Source organism: Thamnophis sirtalis, unplaced genomic scaffold, assembly GCF_051295495.1.
Source record: "Thamnophis sirtalis isolate CommonGarterSnake01/CBP01778 unplaced genomic scaffold, rThaSir2_p1.2 scaffold_7, whole genome shotgun sequence".
Lineage (NCBI taxonomy): Eukaryota > Metazoa > Chordata > Lepidosauria > Squamata > Natricidae > Thamnophis > Thamnophis sirtalis.
In genome coordinates this window covers 66,349,128-66,365,446 of record NW_028261387.1, presented here as the reverse complement: position 1 = coordinate 66,365,446, position 16,319 = coordinate 66,349,128, and the positions used below count along the sequence as shown (strand labels likewise).

At 35.3% G+C, this 16,319-nt stretch overlaps 1 protein-coding gene across 2 annotated transcripts; it reads left to right on the top strand.

Annotated features, from left to right (window-relative positions):
* The first annotated feature begins 2,270 nt into the window (after nucleotides 1-2,270).
* EIF2S2 (eukaryotic translation initiation factor 2 subunit beta) lies at nucleotides 2,271-14,589 on the top strand. 2 transcript variants are annotated; one of them, XM_014053149.2, is made up of 9 exons: nucleotides 2,275-2,464; nucleotides 6,382-6,562; nucleotides 7,575-7,678; nucleotides 8,021-8,153; nucleotides 9,121-9,218; nucleotides 9,604-9,752; nucleotides 10,983-11,039; nucleotides 13,007-13,092; nucleotides 14,144-14,589. In XM_014053149.2, the coding sequence occupies exons 1-9, from the start codon at nucleotides 2,450-2,452 to the stop codon at nucleotides 14,317-14,319; spliced, it is 999 nt and encodes a 332-aa protein (XP_013908624.2). In that variant the 5' UTR covers nucleotides 2,275-2,449; the 3' UTR covers nucleotides 14,320-14,589. The 2 variants fall into 2 exon arrangements, with proteins under 2 accessions (XP_087576458.1, XP_013908624.2); XM_087720332.1 differs by lacking the exons at nucleotides 13,007-13,092; nucleotides 14,144-14,589 and adding an exon at nucleotides 11,417-11,537 and having other exon boundaries at nucleotides 2,271-2,464.
* The last annotated feature ends 1,730 nt before the right edge of the window (nucleotides 14,590-16,319 follow it).

The window sequence follows — 16,319 nt, the reverse complement described above, 5'->3', positions numbered from 1 at the left end:
GAAGATTGCAGGAGGCCATGGCAGCTGAAAATGGAGCTCAGGAGCCTGTTTTTGCTGGCAGAAGCACTGCACACCAGTCCTTCGCTATTTCCAAGGTGGCCAGATCTAACCACCCTGCAGGCTGGATCCGGCCCCCGGGTCTTGAGTTGACACTCTTGCCGTAGGGCATGCACTGCAGCACCCAAGCCAGCCATTTTTAAGCTACATTTTAACTAGACTTTGAGCAAGCTTGATACAGGCCATGTACTATTTATTTGTATTTAATGAAAGGCTGTATTTCATGAAAGGCTAAAGCAAGTAGTGTTTCAGCAAACAGCAGCACCTGTTTAAGAAAATTCTGTGGATATGTCCCAGGAGTTGAGGTTGATTTAAAGGAGAAGCTACATCCAGCTAACTGTGGTTTACCTTGAAAACCTCGCAATGTAGATTTGATCAGCATTCAGAGTTGCTGAGAATTGTGGCATGTACATTTAAAAAATATAGTTATTCAGATTGAAGAACTTCCAATAATCTGGAAACTACAGACTGAAGTGGGAAACTAAAAAAGATATATTGCTGAGTACTTGCCCAGAAACAAACATGGAAATAGAAAAAAGGTGGCCATGGAAATCAATCTGCTATGGAGTGTGCAGCATATTACTTGCCGAATCAACTGGCCTGAAAATGGACACAATTTTCCAAGCATCAGACCCATAACTATAAAATTTATTTGCTGCCCATTTTGCCAGTGAAGAGTGCCCCAAAGATAGACCATGATAAGTAGGAAGGCCATCATGGTGGGCCTTAAAAGTCTAGGGCAGTGACCTTTTTGGCATCGTATCCAACCTAGTACGTGTATGCATGTGCTAGAGCACCAGAAACCTGAAGACCAGGTGGCCGGCACTCACATGTGTGTGTTGGAAACTAGAAGAGCAGCTGGCGACGGCATGCATGCGTACATAGGATGTGCCATATAGAGGTGGGTTGCTCCTGGTTCGGCCTGGATTGGGCAAACTGGTACTAGCAGCAGTGGAAGGCTCAGCCCACCCACGAGCGGGAGTGCGCCCAAACCGGTAGTAAAAATATTGGCAACCCACCCCTGGTGCCATGGGTTCGTCATCACGGGCCTAGGTCTGGGTATTGGAAATATGAACAAGAGGGGGCATTTTATCATGCTTGATGGATGTGCAAAAAAGGTAAAATTGAAATTAAGGTTTTCCTTTGGGCTGATCGATAAACAGTTGGAACAAGAGTCATGGAACTTTTTTTAAAAATATAGAACTGCAGCAAGATATGTGCAAAGGGGAAAAGATTCAATATTAGCCACAATGGAGGAATGTACAGTGAAGGTGAGGGGAGTCGTCAAAATGGCCAAATTGACATATTTGATCAGAAAAAAAGACATTAAAAGTTTACTATTGACAAGAAACCTCCTACAAATTTTTTACATGAATCAGAAAAATGAAATTATAACCCCTGGTTTTGATGTTTGAAAAAATAAAATAAAAATGGAAGTTATCTTGTAAACTTAGACTAAGAGATAAATTTATGCTTTTAAATGCTGTAAAGAAAATCAGAAGTTACTTCTTTATATTCTTTCCTTTCTTTTTACAGTTTTGGCTTTGTTTTATTCTAAATATTAGAATTGTTAGTTTTCATGACGATTAAAATCTTAATAAAATTATAGTAAAAAGAAAAAGAAACCAATGTAGACATAATCAGCAAAGGGACAGCCCTATTCAGAAGAGAATTTCACTACTTTAAGGAGGGAGTGTAGCCAAACGTTCCTATTGGATTTCAAACTTTTAAAACACTCCCACAAGTGCCAAGTATAAACTCAATCTTAGTTTTCATAATAATAAGAAAGCTGTAGATGTATTAAAAGCACAGCTAGAAATCACACATTTTTCCCTCCAAAAGGGACGGAACAAAAGCGAGGCTCGGGCGCTTTCGTAGCGCCCCCTAGTCTCCTGCCTTTTGTGAAAGAGGGAAACTACGCAGCCCTTGCGTAAAGAGCGTAACTGTAAAGGATCAGGCACTCCACCAATCACTGGAGCCACTTGTGTGGAAGAGACGTGCTCAAGCGAGCCCGCCTCTTCCCCCCCCCCTCTCCCCGTGATCTCACCAGCTTCACATTCCCTATTCCTCAAAACTGCACATGTTGCGGTCAGGATTCCACCCAGCTCCGTCGCTGTTGCGCGTGCGCAAAAGTGAGACTACAGTTCCCGAGAGCCTTGAAGAAGGGCTTGCGGCGCATGCTCCCATCCGGGACAAACACGCTGTTCTCTGTCTCCTCCTCCCTTGCTGCTGATGCAAGAGCTGAGCGCGGCGGCGGCTAGGCGAGCAGGACCGGTTGAGCGAACGAGCCGGAGCGATTGACTTCCTGGGCGGCGTTGTGGGGTTTTTTCCCTCCCCCCCCCAAACGGGCGCTTCTAAGTTTCTCCATTGACGGTCAGGGAGAGCCGTCGCCATGTCGGGAGACGAGGTGAGGACAAGAGAGGTGCACAGGCCTGGGGCGGCGGCGTGAGGCTGGGGCTGTGGCCGCCGCCATGTGAGGAGTCGGGCCTGAGGCCTGCCCGCACTCTGATGAGAGCCCGGTTGAATTGGCTTCCCTGAGCAAAGCCATCTCCCTTCTCCCAGTCTATGTGGTACATTTAGGAGCCAGGCTTATTTTTCACCTGAGCAGTTTTTGAGGGAAACTTCTCCTTTGTCCTTGGCCGCTCTTCCCCGTTTAATTAAGGGAGCCATCCATTAACCCCCTTTCCCGCGGTCAATGCCACCTCCTTCCCACTGCGGTTTATTTGAGAAAGCAGGAAAGTTTTATATTACCCCCCCCCCCGCCCGCTGTTTTTAAAAAGGCAATACGACAGACACGGTTGCGGGATGCATCTAACGTGCTTTGAATGGAGGAGCGTCTTCCCTGCTACACTGCCTGATGAAATGTTGATTTTTGGGTATGGCGTGTTTGGCTCGGAAATCTTCGCTTTTGGGTTCCAGTCTTAAAAGGATCCCTATGAGGTTGCTGCTAGTCTAGCGGCTCGATTTGGTGTCTATTCAAAACGTCTCAAATTTGTAATAACCGAAGCGGTGCTTTCAGATTCAGTAGAAGACTGAATCTGTGCTTGCAAGCACTCTGGTGTCTCTTTTTATTCCAGAGTAATTGTTGATAATTTTTCAGACCTCTAGAAGGAGCATCAAGACACCTCACATTATTAATATATCCAGGAGAAGCTGTGGCTCCATTAGAGTTGGGTGACCCAATACATTTAAATTAATAACGTAATTTTGAACTCCCTAGAATATTTTATGGGCAGAATAATCCTAATATTCCACCAGAATCATATTCAGCCTGAGTGCTCTGATGATTTCTAAAGATCTACTGATACCTGAGCAAAAGCCTGCTTGGCTTTCCTATTTAAAGGGAAAATGCCTCATTTTTAAATTAAAAGGAATTTTATATTTGGAAGCCTTTGCCATGATCCTTGAAAATATTCCTCTTAAGAAGTATGTGAATCAATTTCTTCCTGTTTTTGAAAATATGTTTCAATTCTTAAATGTGGAGACTTGTTTTGCAGAGGGAAAATTGTTTTATCTTTCAGCCCTTGAGAAATTCTGGGCAATATGGAATATGAATTAGTAATAGATTAGAATATAAAACCAATTTGAGTAGACCTCTACATTATTTATAAAGCTGGTGTTGTCAAACTTTATGGTATTGCTACTCCATAAAATGACTTCATGTGCTTTGCTGTGAATTGAACTAATTTCATTTCAGGTTTGGATTTGGAAAATAAATACACCACTTTTGATCATTAAAATTTAATCTGCATGTCACAAACTTTGTTACTGCGACTTTTCACTGAAGGCATGCCATAAAGCAAGAGTGAGATTTGGCAGTTGCTTTGCCTAAGCAAGTTTGATTAGATAAAAATCCAAACCCCTAGAATAAGCTATTATTCAACTGTCAGTTCATATTGTCAACTCCCAGTGAATTATTAAAATTATGCATGATTGGTTTCTGATTCAGTTTGGTTGGTGGAATGATTCATTTTAGGGTCCCTCTTTATAACAGAAACACTTGGAAAACAGATGTAAAATAAGGGTTTTTAGGAATAATTATTCCTAAAAATAATGCCTGCAGAAGGATGAAAAACAAGATAGATTTCCAAATATTTAGAACTTTTCTGTTCTCCATAAAATAAATGATTTAATAATAACAAAATGTCAGTTATACTGGTGCAGTTAAGATGGCTATAAATGTATTTAATTTTTTAAAGTCATTAAATAATGTGGTTTGTGCCAGTATTGTCCGTATAGATCTGTATTCCATATGTAACGATGAACATAATCTTATTTGAAATATTATGAATTCAGGAATAGACACATGTTTTTTTCTTTGTTTACAACTGTTTGGTGGCATATGAATCATAAGTCCAAAATGTAGAAATTTGGTTTTCTCTCCAGCCAAAAGAAATTTAATTTCATCTTGGTATAACAAAGTACTTTACATGAGATGAAAATGTGATTGTATTATACCAACTGAAGGTAATGAATGTATGGGTATTTTGTCTTTTCTCCTGCCTGAAGCTTTCATGCCCCATTATCTGTTTTAAAAAGTTTACCAATTTAAACAACATTGGGACATGTGAAGAATTCCTTCCTGTTCTATAGTCCAATTTATTGACTGGCTCACTGGATATTTGTTATCCTATCTTGACCACTGTTGATATTATTAGGATAGGTTTAATCTGTGTGTGGTGAAAAAATACATATCTCTTCAGAACTGCAGATATTTCAATAGTAATGCTTTACTAGATATTAAAGAGACATTAAATCAGGGATGGTCATTCTGATGCTTGTGGATACTTGGTGTTAATCAGGTTAATCACCTACCTAACTTTTAACAGATTGTTTTAATTTTAAATATCAAAAGGAGACTGGAATACAAGAGAGTGCTAGTCTCCAGCTTCCTTTCGGAGAAAAAAGTATTTTGTGATAGCTGCATCAACTTGGATGATATTTTGAGAGATCCAGCAAAATTATCTCAATATTACATTTATGCCCTTTGATTTTAGACAAGTGCCTGTCTCTGCATTAAGTGGACAGTTAACTACTGTTTAAGTTGATTTTTGAGATGTTTTTTGTTGTCTACAAAAAGAATATTAAAGCTAGTTTCTAATATTAAATGCATTCAAAGACTTAGTTTCTTGTCTTTAAAAGTAAATTAATATGTTTGTATGTTTGGAGATGCCTTTAAAGGAAAGATTGTTTTTAAAAGTCCTGTATAACCTGTTCATGCGGTGTGATTCCATTATATTACTACTCTCAGATGTAGAGCATTATAATTAAGCTTGTAATAGTTTAGACCAGTGGTTCCCAAAGTAGGGTCCATGCCCCACAGGGGGGAATTTGGTTTTTAATGGGGGCAATTTGAACCCTCTTTAAACCAAGTTAATGACCTTTTAGGATTCCTCTGTGTGAGTAGAATTCACTTTTTGAGTAAAGAAAGGATTATATGTGGGGGGTGGGGGTTGCATTAGTATTTTAGAGATGCTTAGATGGGGCATGACCAAAAAAAAGCTGGGAGCCACTGGTTTAGATGACGATCTTCATAAACAAAACTTTGTTTTCTGTATGGGAGTGTGAAAAATTGAGAGATCTAGATAGGTTTGGCACAAATATATGTTTTCTAGCAAAAAATCCCACTCCATTCAGTGTAATTTACTGAAAAATAAGCATGGGATTGCAGTTTTCAGCTAGAATACACAGGTATTGGATTGCCTTCAACATTTGATCTGAATTTTTGGAAGACTGTCCAGAATGAGTTTGGTGCATAAGTCCATAATATCAGATTATTCTTGTTCTACAGGATTCAAAACTACAATAGTTTTGTGGTTATATGAACAGTTTGATAATTGAGATGAAGTTGTGTTTATTTTCAGATTACCGTAATGATTTAGTGTGAGAAGCACAAATTACTACCTAATACTTGAATACCAGAAGTTGCTATTCCTTCTGGAACTTAGCAAAGGGTGCCTAAAAAGCTACATATGTTTTGGTAGAATTATTAACAATTGTTAAAACTAATAGATCTTTAAATTGCTGGGAAACCAATCTTGGTGTGTTGGGTTGTGTAGATTATATCACTGTTTAAGTTATGAAAACTTTTCTATTTTTCCTATATTAAGTTTTCAGTTATTTCTGTACATACGGCATTGTATTCTGTACATACGGCATTGTATTCTGTACATACGGCATGGTAGAGATCTTATTTGATAAACCCATTTATTATGTTGTGTTTGATTGATAATCTAATGTTTATATTTATATGTATACTTACAAATCTGGAGGATATTATTTGGTTGCAAATTTTTGTTAAGAAAATACTGTTGTTTCTTGCAGATGATCTTCGACCCTACTATGAGCAAGAAGAAGAAGAAGAAAAAGAAGCCTTTTATGCTTGATGAAGAAGGTGGTGATGCACAAACAGAAGAGACACAACTATTAGAAACAAAAGAAGTAGAGCCAGAACCAGCGGAAGACAAAGATATAGAAGCTGATGAAGAGGACTTCAGAAAGAAAGGTAAGTTATTATATATCTACTAGAAATCCTGTTTTCTGTTTCTTTTTTATTTTTCTCAAGAAAACATGCTTATAAAGATGCAACATTTAATTTGTGTTTTTTACCAGTTTTCTAGAGAAGCCCATATATTAAGCAGCAGAATACCCAATAAAATGTTTGGAAAATGCATTCAGACTTTGCTCACTAGCTGGCTGTGAACATGTTGCTCTCTTACTATTATCCATGGAAGATAGAAATGAATAACTTTGTGTTGCTGGCTTGACTTTCATGGAGAGAAGGTCATTTAAAATTTACAATTGCAGTGTATGTCTTCAAACTGCCTGAAACATACAGTTTGAAGCACATATTATCTCATACAGCTGTAGTTTAATGGTTTGCTTTGTTTCATATAAAATATTAAACAGATTGCTAGCTATGTTTTTTAGTTCATTAGTATGAGCCAACTGTTAACATTTTAAAATTGGACTCTTTATTTACATTTTTGTGTTCCATGATTAAATTTCATGAGAAATTAAGTAAAGGAAGCTTTGACTAACAAGATGGGTGGCATATAAATTAATTAAATAAATACAAATAAAGAATTATTTTTATTTTATAGTCTGGCTTTAAAATAATTATGTTTTTCTCTCTGACTTATTACTGTTAAGGCCAATAAGGCATTGAATTAAAAGTTGTAAACGCAAGGATTTTGTGATAAGCATGTCTGAAAAAATACAGACTGTCGTGTTTATATTGGGAACTAATTGTTATAGCTTGCTTCTCAGTTATTACATCCTTAGTTATAGAGATCTACTAGATATAATGTGCAAAAGTCTAAATCAACATTTTATACATTATTGAAATAGTCTAATTTAGTTTTTCATTTTTCTCATGTGTTCTACTATTGAAGTTGTCTAACTTCATTGTCACAAGCTTGCTTAAATTTCTTGATAAATATATTCAGGCATGTTTCTTCCATACTCAAATCATAAAATAATCTGAATGTTAGTAATGTGCTGCCTTTCCATTTCAGATGCATCAAAAGATTTAGATGTCTTAACCTTCTTTAATCAGAAGAAAAAGAAGAAAAAAGCAAAAAAGATATTTGATGTTGATGAAACTGAAGAGGGACTGAAGGTCAGTTGACACAGGGTTAAAGGGCATGTTTGTGTCTTCATCTTACTAATGTAAGATTTAGGTTCGCCCCCAGCCCCAAATAACTGTATATTGTACTTGCTGCTTAAAAAAAGAAGAAATGTGCTACTGTATATGATCAGTAAAAAACCAAAATTATATTAAAGACATTTTAATACATCACCTAGACTTTTGCTTCATAGGTGACCTCTGAATTAGTTGATTGTTGTCATGATCAACAGAGAGGTGCATATTTTAAATTATTGCACATTATTTTATGTTTGCTGTTTGTATCATTAATTTTGTTTCTTTTTCCTCTTCCCTACCCTACCAATTGTTCTCAAGGACCTAAAAATTGAGAGTGATGTACAAGAAACAGTAGAACAAGATGAGGACCTTGATATCATGTTAGGAAAGAAGAAAAAAAGAAAGACGGCAAAGTTTACAGAGGAGGTTGAAGAATTAGATAAAGAGGAAGGTAATTTTTTTTGGTGGTCTCTTACTATTGGTCAAAGTTGATCATGCTGAAGGTTGGTACAAAAAATGTAACTATATTTTGATTTTATAGTCAGGGTGGAAGACAAGCTATTGCAGCTATTAGCATTCTGTCAAATGCTCCAGTGGTGTAGAGAAAACTTTGGTCTAATATAACATTGACCATTTTCACTGATGTTACTGTACAGGGTGCCACAATAGGGTGCTACAGTGTCTTCTACATTGCATTAGCCACAGCAATTTAATTTGTGACTCCAATAAATGAGTGCTTCAATTAGACTTTAAGCTCTCTAATCTCTAGTTATGTAGTCCTTTTCATTCTTTGTTCTCTTTGGTCCCGATCTCCATATCTCTCCCATTTGCCTTTTCAAAATCCAAAACAATACTTGAAAGTATTTGAAAGGTGTGGGGACAGTTTTAGAGCAACATAATTCTGTATGGGTATTCCAATAAATCTGTGATTTATGGTTTTCCATTTTCAAAAAGACCTTATATAGCATTGTAAACCAGTACAATATATTTTATTAACCATCCGTTTCATAGTTGTAATCAATTTGGAAAGCTCAGATCTCATGCCTGTGTACTCATTCAGATATCATGGGCACCACCAACTAAATAAGAACCAAAAGTACATTCTTAAACTCAAACAGGTATTAAATTTTGTTTGATAAAGGATAAGGATATTTTCTATTTGAACATATTTGGAAACTTCTAACACTTAGGTGTAAAGAGAGGAAAGATAAATTTGCCTTTCCAAATGTTATGCCTCACCTTATTCTTAATACTATTTGGATTAACTTTCCCTTTCCTCCCAGTATCTCCTCATTTAGCAAAGGGTCTAATGTAGGAGATTCTGGTCAAAAATACATGTGTACATGTCACATAAAAATATTCTGTGCACATTGTGGAATGGAAATTGATGGGGTCTGAAATAATGTTTGTAATTGCAGATTTGGATGGTGACAGCAATAAAGATGATGGAATCTCTTTTAACTCTCTGTCAGGACCTGCATGGGCAGGCTCGGAAAGAGATTACACATATGATGAGGTAAATACTTTTCACACCTTTTAACCAATCCATCTATTGGTCTTTTATTATAATCTGTGGGGATCATAATATAATCTGAGTTTAAATATTGCTTTGGATTTATACTGAAATGAAGAGAAATACAGTTTAGTTATTATCTTAGATTGAATTTTTTATTCTGCCTCAGGATTTTGGAATTCTGAGTAGAATATGCGTATTTTAAATAAAACAATTTGTAGAGGAGGAGAATTTTTTAAAGCTTACTATGCTAACTTTTCTAATTCAGAGAAAATTTTATGCTTTTTTCCTCAGGTAAATAAATTCAATAAAACATGAATGTACTAGTATTAATTTGTATGTTAATCAATATTAATTGATTTTTTATATTCTTTTTTATTCCTCGCAGTTGCTGAATCGTGTATTTAACATCATGAGGGAAAAAAATCCTGATATGGTAGCTGGTGAAAAAAGAAAATTTGTTATGAAACCTCCCCAGGTTGTAAGAGTAGGAACAAAGAAAACATCATTTGTTAACTTCACAGATATCTGTAAACTGTAAGTTTTGTTATATTGCAGTTTGGGACAGGAATTAGTAAAAGTTGGGGTCAAGGAATTGTGTTATTGCTATTGTTCAGTTATGAACTGTAAGTTTACATAGACAAAACAGTTATACATCTGCAAGTGCAGATAATATCTTATTCTGAAATGACTGTTTCATGCGTACATGATTCATTAAATGATCAACTGGGAATTCTTTTTAGCCAATCTAGTGAAGTGAATATGGTTTATCTGCTTTTGTGAAATTCCTGTTCATTTGTACTAGGAAAATTCCTAGTTAGATTGGGCTAATAACTGGAAGTGTTTTGGAACCAACAGAATAATGATTAATTAAGAGGAATAATAATAAACTAATATAAAATAATAGCTACCAGGAAATACTGATTTCTTAGCTACATCCTTAACAGTTTTTCTTCAGACCTGTAGACTCAACATCTAAAGCTTGGGAGAGTCAAGGTATAATGAGCTATTGGAATTGAGGCTAGCTTGCATGCAAACATTTAGTTAAATGCTTGAATACTTTCAGCAAAGTAGATAAGAGCATTATCATTTTGAAATAAAGTTATTTTCTAAGTTGGGATCAAAGAGTTCTAAGTGACACAATCATGTCCTTAATGGCCATCATAATTTCTGACAATAGTGGCCCTGAGGGTTATCTGTATAATAGCTGGATATTTTTATAATGGTACTGGCATCAGGTGTTTTGTTTGGTTTTTACTTACTCTGAGATAGAAATCTATTCATTGTCATTTGTAAACTGTACCTAGTTTGTTGAGATGACATTTCAAACATGTGAAGCCCCAGACAGTTCAGTTCTGACTTGTGTAAATCATTTACTGGAAGTCTATATATCATTCATGTGAAACATTACTGCAAACAGTTTTCTTTAGATAAACAAAATGTGCTATTGTAACTTACATTGCATTGCCATATTTGATATTAGATAAATATATCATTTTGCTACCTCAGAGTTTATGAACACATTTAATATGCTTCCCTTGAGGTTATTATCTTGTGTGGTGGCCTAAGCTATCCTTACTTTCTTTTTACTAACTCCTATTTTATCTTCTTCAAATATACTAAAAAGACATCCTTTAAAAAAATCAGTTATTTGTATTGGCATTGCACATGCCAGATGCTACACTATGATAATAAAAGAGATGTAAGTATTTAAGTACAATTAAGTATTTGTTCTTTTGGTAACTAGATAAACTTCCTTACTTTTAGATTACATCGTCAACCTAAACATCTCTTGGCTTTTTTACTGGCAGAATTGGGTACAAGGTAAGTACTTCAAACTTAGTGGTGTCTGTGATATTTATTCTTCATGAATATTTCTAAATTTTTGATAATAGCCTTTGTACAAAGATTATGACATCTCTGCAACAAGTTGATTGTTTCAAAAATAACAGTGTTGATGTAAGACATTTTAAAAATTGGTTTAAGTCACTTGTGGTTCAATGATTATATAATGTTATAGAATTTAATGTACAACTTGTAGGTTTTGTGTTTTTAATAAAACTGCAAATAATTCAGGTGGAACTTTTTTTTCAGCCAAGTGCCACTCATCAAGGCAGCTGTGCCTTCCTAAATATTTGATGCTACTGCTTTGATGAATTCTTGACAAGTGGTTTCTTTTCCACATTCTTATGTACATATAGAAACCTTGGAAGACGTTCAGAATGGACTTCACCTTCAGAAGGTGAAAAGACCTTCACCAAATCTTCAGGGGTGAAAATCTAAAGGAAGTCTCTATATTAGAAATAACTATTTTTGTACTTTTTAAAAATTTAAACTTTAAGGAAATGGAATTTTTCACCAGCTTCCCTTCATATATTTATTTGTACATTAAGTTTCCAACCCACCCTTGATTGATTATTGTAATATTGCTAATATTTAAATGCTGAAAGTCAAATTTCACGAGATACTTACCAAATAACCAGTTATCTATACATAAAGTGATTGCATATTAAAATCGGATATAATTCCTGCTGTAGATTTTTCTCACAAAATGAAAGTTCTGGTTCCCACTCTTAGCTCTAAATGTCCACTTTTGCTGAGTTTGTCTGGTGTAGATAACGTCCTTCTAGAGCCTACTGTTTATTACCTAGTTGACTGATATATTAATTCAATCTCTTTTTTGCAGTATAGGGTTAGTTGTGGTCAAGTAGAGGCTGACTGTTTAATGTTACAGTTTTCCCTTGATGTGTCTATGTGTAATGGGAGTCTCTGACTGAGAAGTTCAAAATAATAAAGGAATTATGGCTTGAACTTACATCTTTCTAATGCAAAACATACATACACAATACTGATACACATACATTTGTATACAAGTATTCAAACTTTTGAAAAATATAACAATTTCCCTAAGTGGCCTTAGGGAAAAGTTTAAAGAAAAACTATTTTGCTTTAACTTATAAGATATAAAAGCTTTCTGATCAGGAACCCAGATTAACTTGGATACCACTTCTAACCTTCACAACTTTTGTACACTTTTAAGTTATCAGTCAGCAACATTCTGCTAGCACTACTGATTGCCATTCTTGTCTGCAACGGCCACTTTTTTGGCTTAGTCTGCAATGTGGGGATAAGAAGGATACATAGATGTTGCATTTATTCTCTTTTATTACTCTGTTCCATTTCTATCATAGATGGTCTCCTCTGACTACTGGGTTTTCTGTTGTGCTTTTTTCCCTAGAAGGCAACACATGCCTATAGCATTTTTTTTACCTGTTCTTTTAGCTCGCCAAAAGCATTTAAAAGAAAATAGCTGTTGTATTTCCACAAAATCTATAGGATGTGCCAAGGATATTAACGTGTGTGTGTGTGTGTGCGTGTGCGCTGTTGAGTCAGTCTTGACTCCTGGGCAAGTCCTTGCAGTTTTTGTAGCAACATTTTTGTAAGTAGTTTGTCATTGCTTGCTTCCTAGGGATATGACAGAATTACTGGCCCAGAGTCATCCAACTGGCTTCATGCCTGGGGCAGAACTGGAATTCTTAGTTTTACAATTTCTGGTTTGTGCCTTTATAACACTACACTAGACTGGCATATTTTTGTGTAGCCCTATTTTGGTTATAAAGTTATCAGTCTTTAGGAATGTGCTTAGCTTCACCATCTGATAAAAGATTGCCGTAAATGAAGAGCCTTTGAACAAAGATTTGCATGTATTGTGGTGAGCATTTTGGAAACTTTGAAGCCTTTGTGTCGTTGAAAATTTGCAATTCTAATTTTAATATTTTTATTTTATTCAGTGGTTCAATAGATGGCAACAACCAACTTGTAATCAAAGGAAGATTCCAACAAAAACAGATAGAAAATGTCTTGAGAAGATATATCAGTAAGTGTATTCTATAATTGCTGATTTATGCTGCTTCATTAAAAAATTTTAATCTTGTTTCTTACATAACTATTAGTAGTGCCAAAATTATCATCTTGTAGTTTCATTAAAATCTTCTGAAAGTACCTTATTTTTGCTGGTTGTCAAAAAGGAAAAAGTGCTACAGTATAACCAGAAGCATCATTTTGAGGAATTACCTGCTATATCTTTGATGAGGTGGCATATAGAAAAATTATAAAATGAATGTTTGGATAGTCATGTTTGTGTGGGAAAATGCACATTTTTGGTTATATACTAAAAATTATTCATTCTGGTTTTAGTTGATGTAATAGTATTTTTTGTTTCCAAGAGGTAACAAAATGTAATGTTACCGCATGGAAGCAATTGAATTGAAGGATATAAAAGTTATGTGGTTATTTCCATGTTCTATTGTCAGCTCTTATTGAAAGATTATAGAGGTGCACTATTAAAGATCTCAAACATCTCTAATACAGAAGACTGAATAATGGGATATTGAAAAGGAAGTCTGGCAAATGTTGCTGATCATTTAGAATGCTTATTTTGTACAGTATGGACAGTGATGTAAACTTAGTGAAAAAAGCTAATAGAATGGTTAGATTTTAATCCTGAACAGACAGATGTTAACAGTGAACCATGTTGATGTTTCCTTTCACAATTCTGTGCTAGATTGAAAAAAGGTTGACTGTTAATACAGTTGTTAATACAGTAATACTTTTGTATCTGCCAAAGCCAAAAGTCAATTCTCCCATCTTGTAAGCTGCTTGCAAAACATTCTACTTCTTTTGTGTGATATAGAGGTGCATGCAGTAAATGGGCAGAAAAATGTATATTTTAAGGGGTGTTAAACCTTGCAATGAAAGAGATAAATACTCTGTTTACTACTTTTATGTTTTGTAGTCTAGTAAGTTTGCAGTTGGTTTCGATAATTACCTGATCATGTAAATGATAAATGTATAGTGGATAAAAAATGTGTTTACTATTTGTTTATAATTTCTTATTGCTAATATAACTTATTTAATTGTTCCCACAGAGGAATATGTCACCTGTCATACATGTCGGTCACCAGACACAATCTTGCAGAAGGACACCAGATTATATTTTTTGCAGTGTGAGACTTGCCATTCGCGCTGTTCTGTTGCCAGCATTAAAACTGGTTTCCAGGCTGTCACAGGCAAGAGAGCGCAGCTCCGTGCCAAAGCTAACTAGTTGGCTGGTTGACCCTGAATTTTGGGTGCAAGTGGCTGGACAGGCTTACAACCTGAATGAATGGATTTCCGATGTATTAAAAACAAGATAGTAAAAGCTGCTTTGCTTTGGGTTGGTCTGTGAGATTCTTGCAAGATCAGATCCTCAAGCTGTTGGCACTTGCTAACTGAATATTTTACCAACTGTCAAGTGATGAGAAGGGAGGTGCTTTTTAATCTGTTCATAGAATTCTGTAAAATGCAAGAAAAATTAAAGTTATTATAACAGTGACTCTTTCATTTGAATTTTTTGGTTTCTCTGTTAACAATAGTATGAATTCATGCAAGCGTCATGGCCAATTGTGTTATAAAATCATTTGTTGTCCTAATTAAGTGTATTGTAAAAGAAATGGGCACAGTTGAATTAATGTAATGGAACATATCATAGAATATTAAATCACAAATAGGTTCTCCCAGTTGAATATCTCCATGCATATAAGAATTTCATTGTCTGGTTACAAGGGACAAATCCCACAGATAAATGTGAGATTTGTATTAATTGGGTTTAGGTTAGCTGTCTGTAGCCAGCTTTCCTTTGCATTTTGGTGTTCACTTTGTGCATTGGTCTAATAAAAATTATTAAAATATATCAAGATGCCATATTAATGCATGTAATTTTGAGAAAACATTGCAGTGTAAATGCACATTATCATTGCCATAACCTATTTAGAGTTTTTGTAATGCTAGCTTTCAGTACTGTACTAAGAAAGTTAAATCTTTAAATTGTAAAAATGAATTATGTATGTATTACCCATTTAAATGAAAACACAAACGTTAGAAAAAGCGCAGCTATTAAAACTTTAATAATCTTACATTCTGCCCCCCCCCCCCCCCCCCGCATTGTACTTTAAGTTTTGGAAAAGGATACCCATTGTATGTTCTTCCTATCAGAGTATTCACCAATTTCAGGAATGACCCAGAAACCAAGCTGTCAGAAAGTTTGGTGATCTTCATGCAGTAGTTGGTATCCATTTTGTCAGTTTTTTCAGGCCTTAAAGCAGAATTATTTAAGAAGGTTATTGTATTCATTGGGATCTTTCAAAAGGGGCTTTGGATAAATTACAAAAATCATTGACTAAGAGGACATGGGGCTTTAGCATTTGGAATTTTTGACCAAGGACGTGGGAATAGAAATAAGTGGACAAGTTTTGCAATTGAATATTATGAAGATAATCTTTATTGGAGCTGATGCTGAACAGCGTGGGCTCAGATTTGATGGTGACACCAGTTATTGGTGAGTGGTTTAAACAAAAGGGCTCATACAAGCACGGGTCTGCATTGGATAAATTGGAATTTAAATGGCAAATACTATTTCCCCCCCACAAAGTTTAGAGTGATGTAAGACAAGGCAAGGCAACAAGAAAAATAATAATTTGTTATTTTGTTTTAATTTTTTTGTTCATGTTAGCTGCCCAGAATTGCGGATGCAAAATAAGTGGCCATATAAGCTGTTTAGATACTTAATGTGTGGAATGAGGATTTAACTGGTGAATACTAAAAATGAATCTTGATGTGGTGGTGGGTATATGTGTAAAAATTACTTTCCTTCTGTGAAGAAGTTATGAAATAATTAGAAAAGAGATTGCAATAAAGTTATTAATACCTATCTCATTCTTTTTTGCAAATACTGTGTGTGTGTCTAGTTAAAGAATTATAGAATCTGGAGTCAGCTGATTAATTTGAAAGACTGAGGAAAGTGTACTCATAGTACATAGTATTCATCATTACCAAATATGATTACAGATTGCCAAATTGATGTTTAAAGTTAAGCCCATAGAGCAGGCAGTTTTTATGACAATTACATGACCTCACCAGGGTCAACTGGACAGGAGTTTTGCCTCATATCCTGTATATAGAATTCCTCAGTTATCCAGTGAGGCGAATTGGGCTGGATTACATAAAACTTCATTATGATCTAGCAGGATCCTTATATTTCTTTGCCTGCTTGTATATTTTAAAAAT

Bases quoted from the DNA above. Each gene is read 5' to 3' on its own strand.
- EIF2S2 (XM_014053149.2), top strand. The intron at 7,679-8,020 runs GTCAGTTGACAC...ATTGTTCTCAAG, and splicing joins AAACTGAAGAGGGACTGAAG to GACCTAAAAATTGAGAGTGA. The intron at 13,093-14,143 runs GTAAGTGTATTC...TTGTTCCCACAG, and splicing joins TGTCTTGAGAAGATATATCA to AGGAATATGTCACCTGTCAT.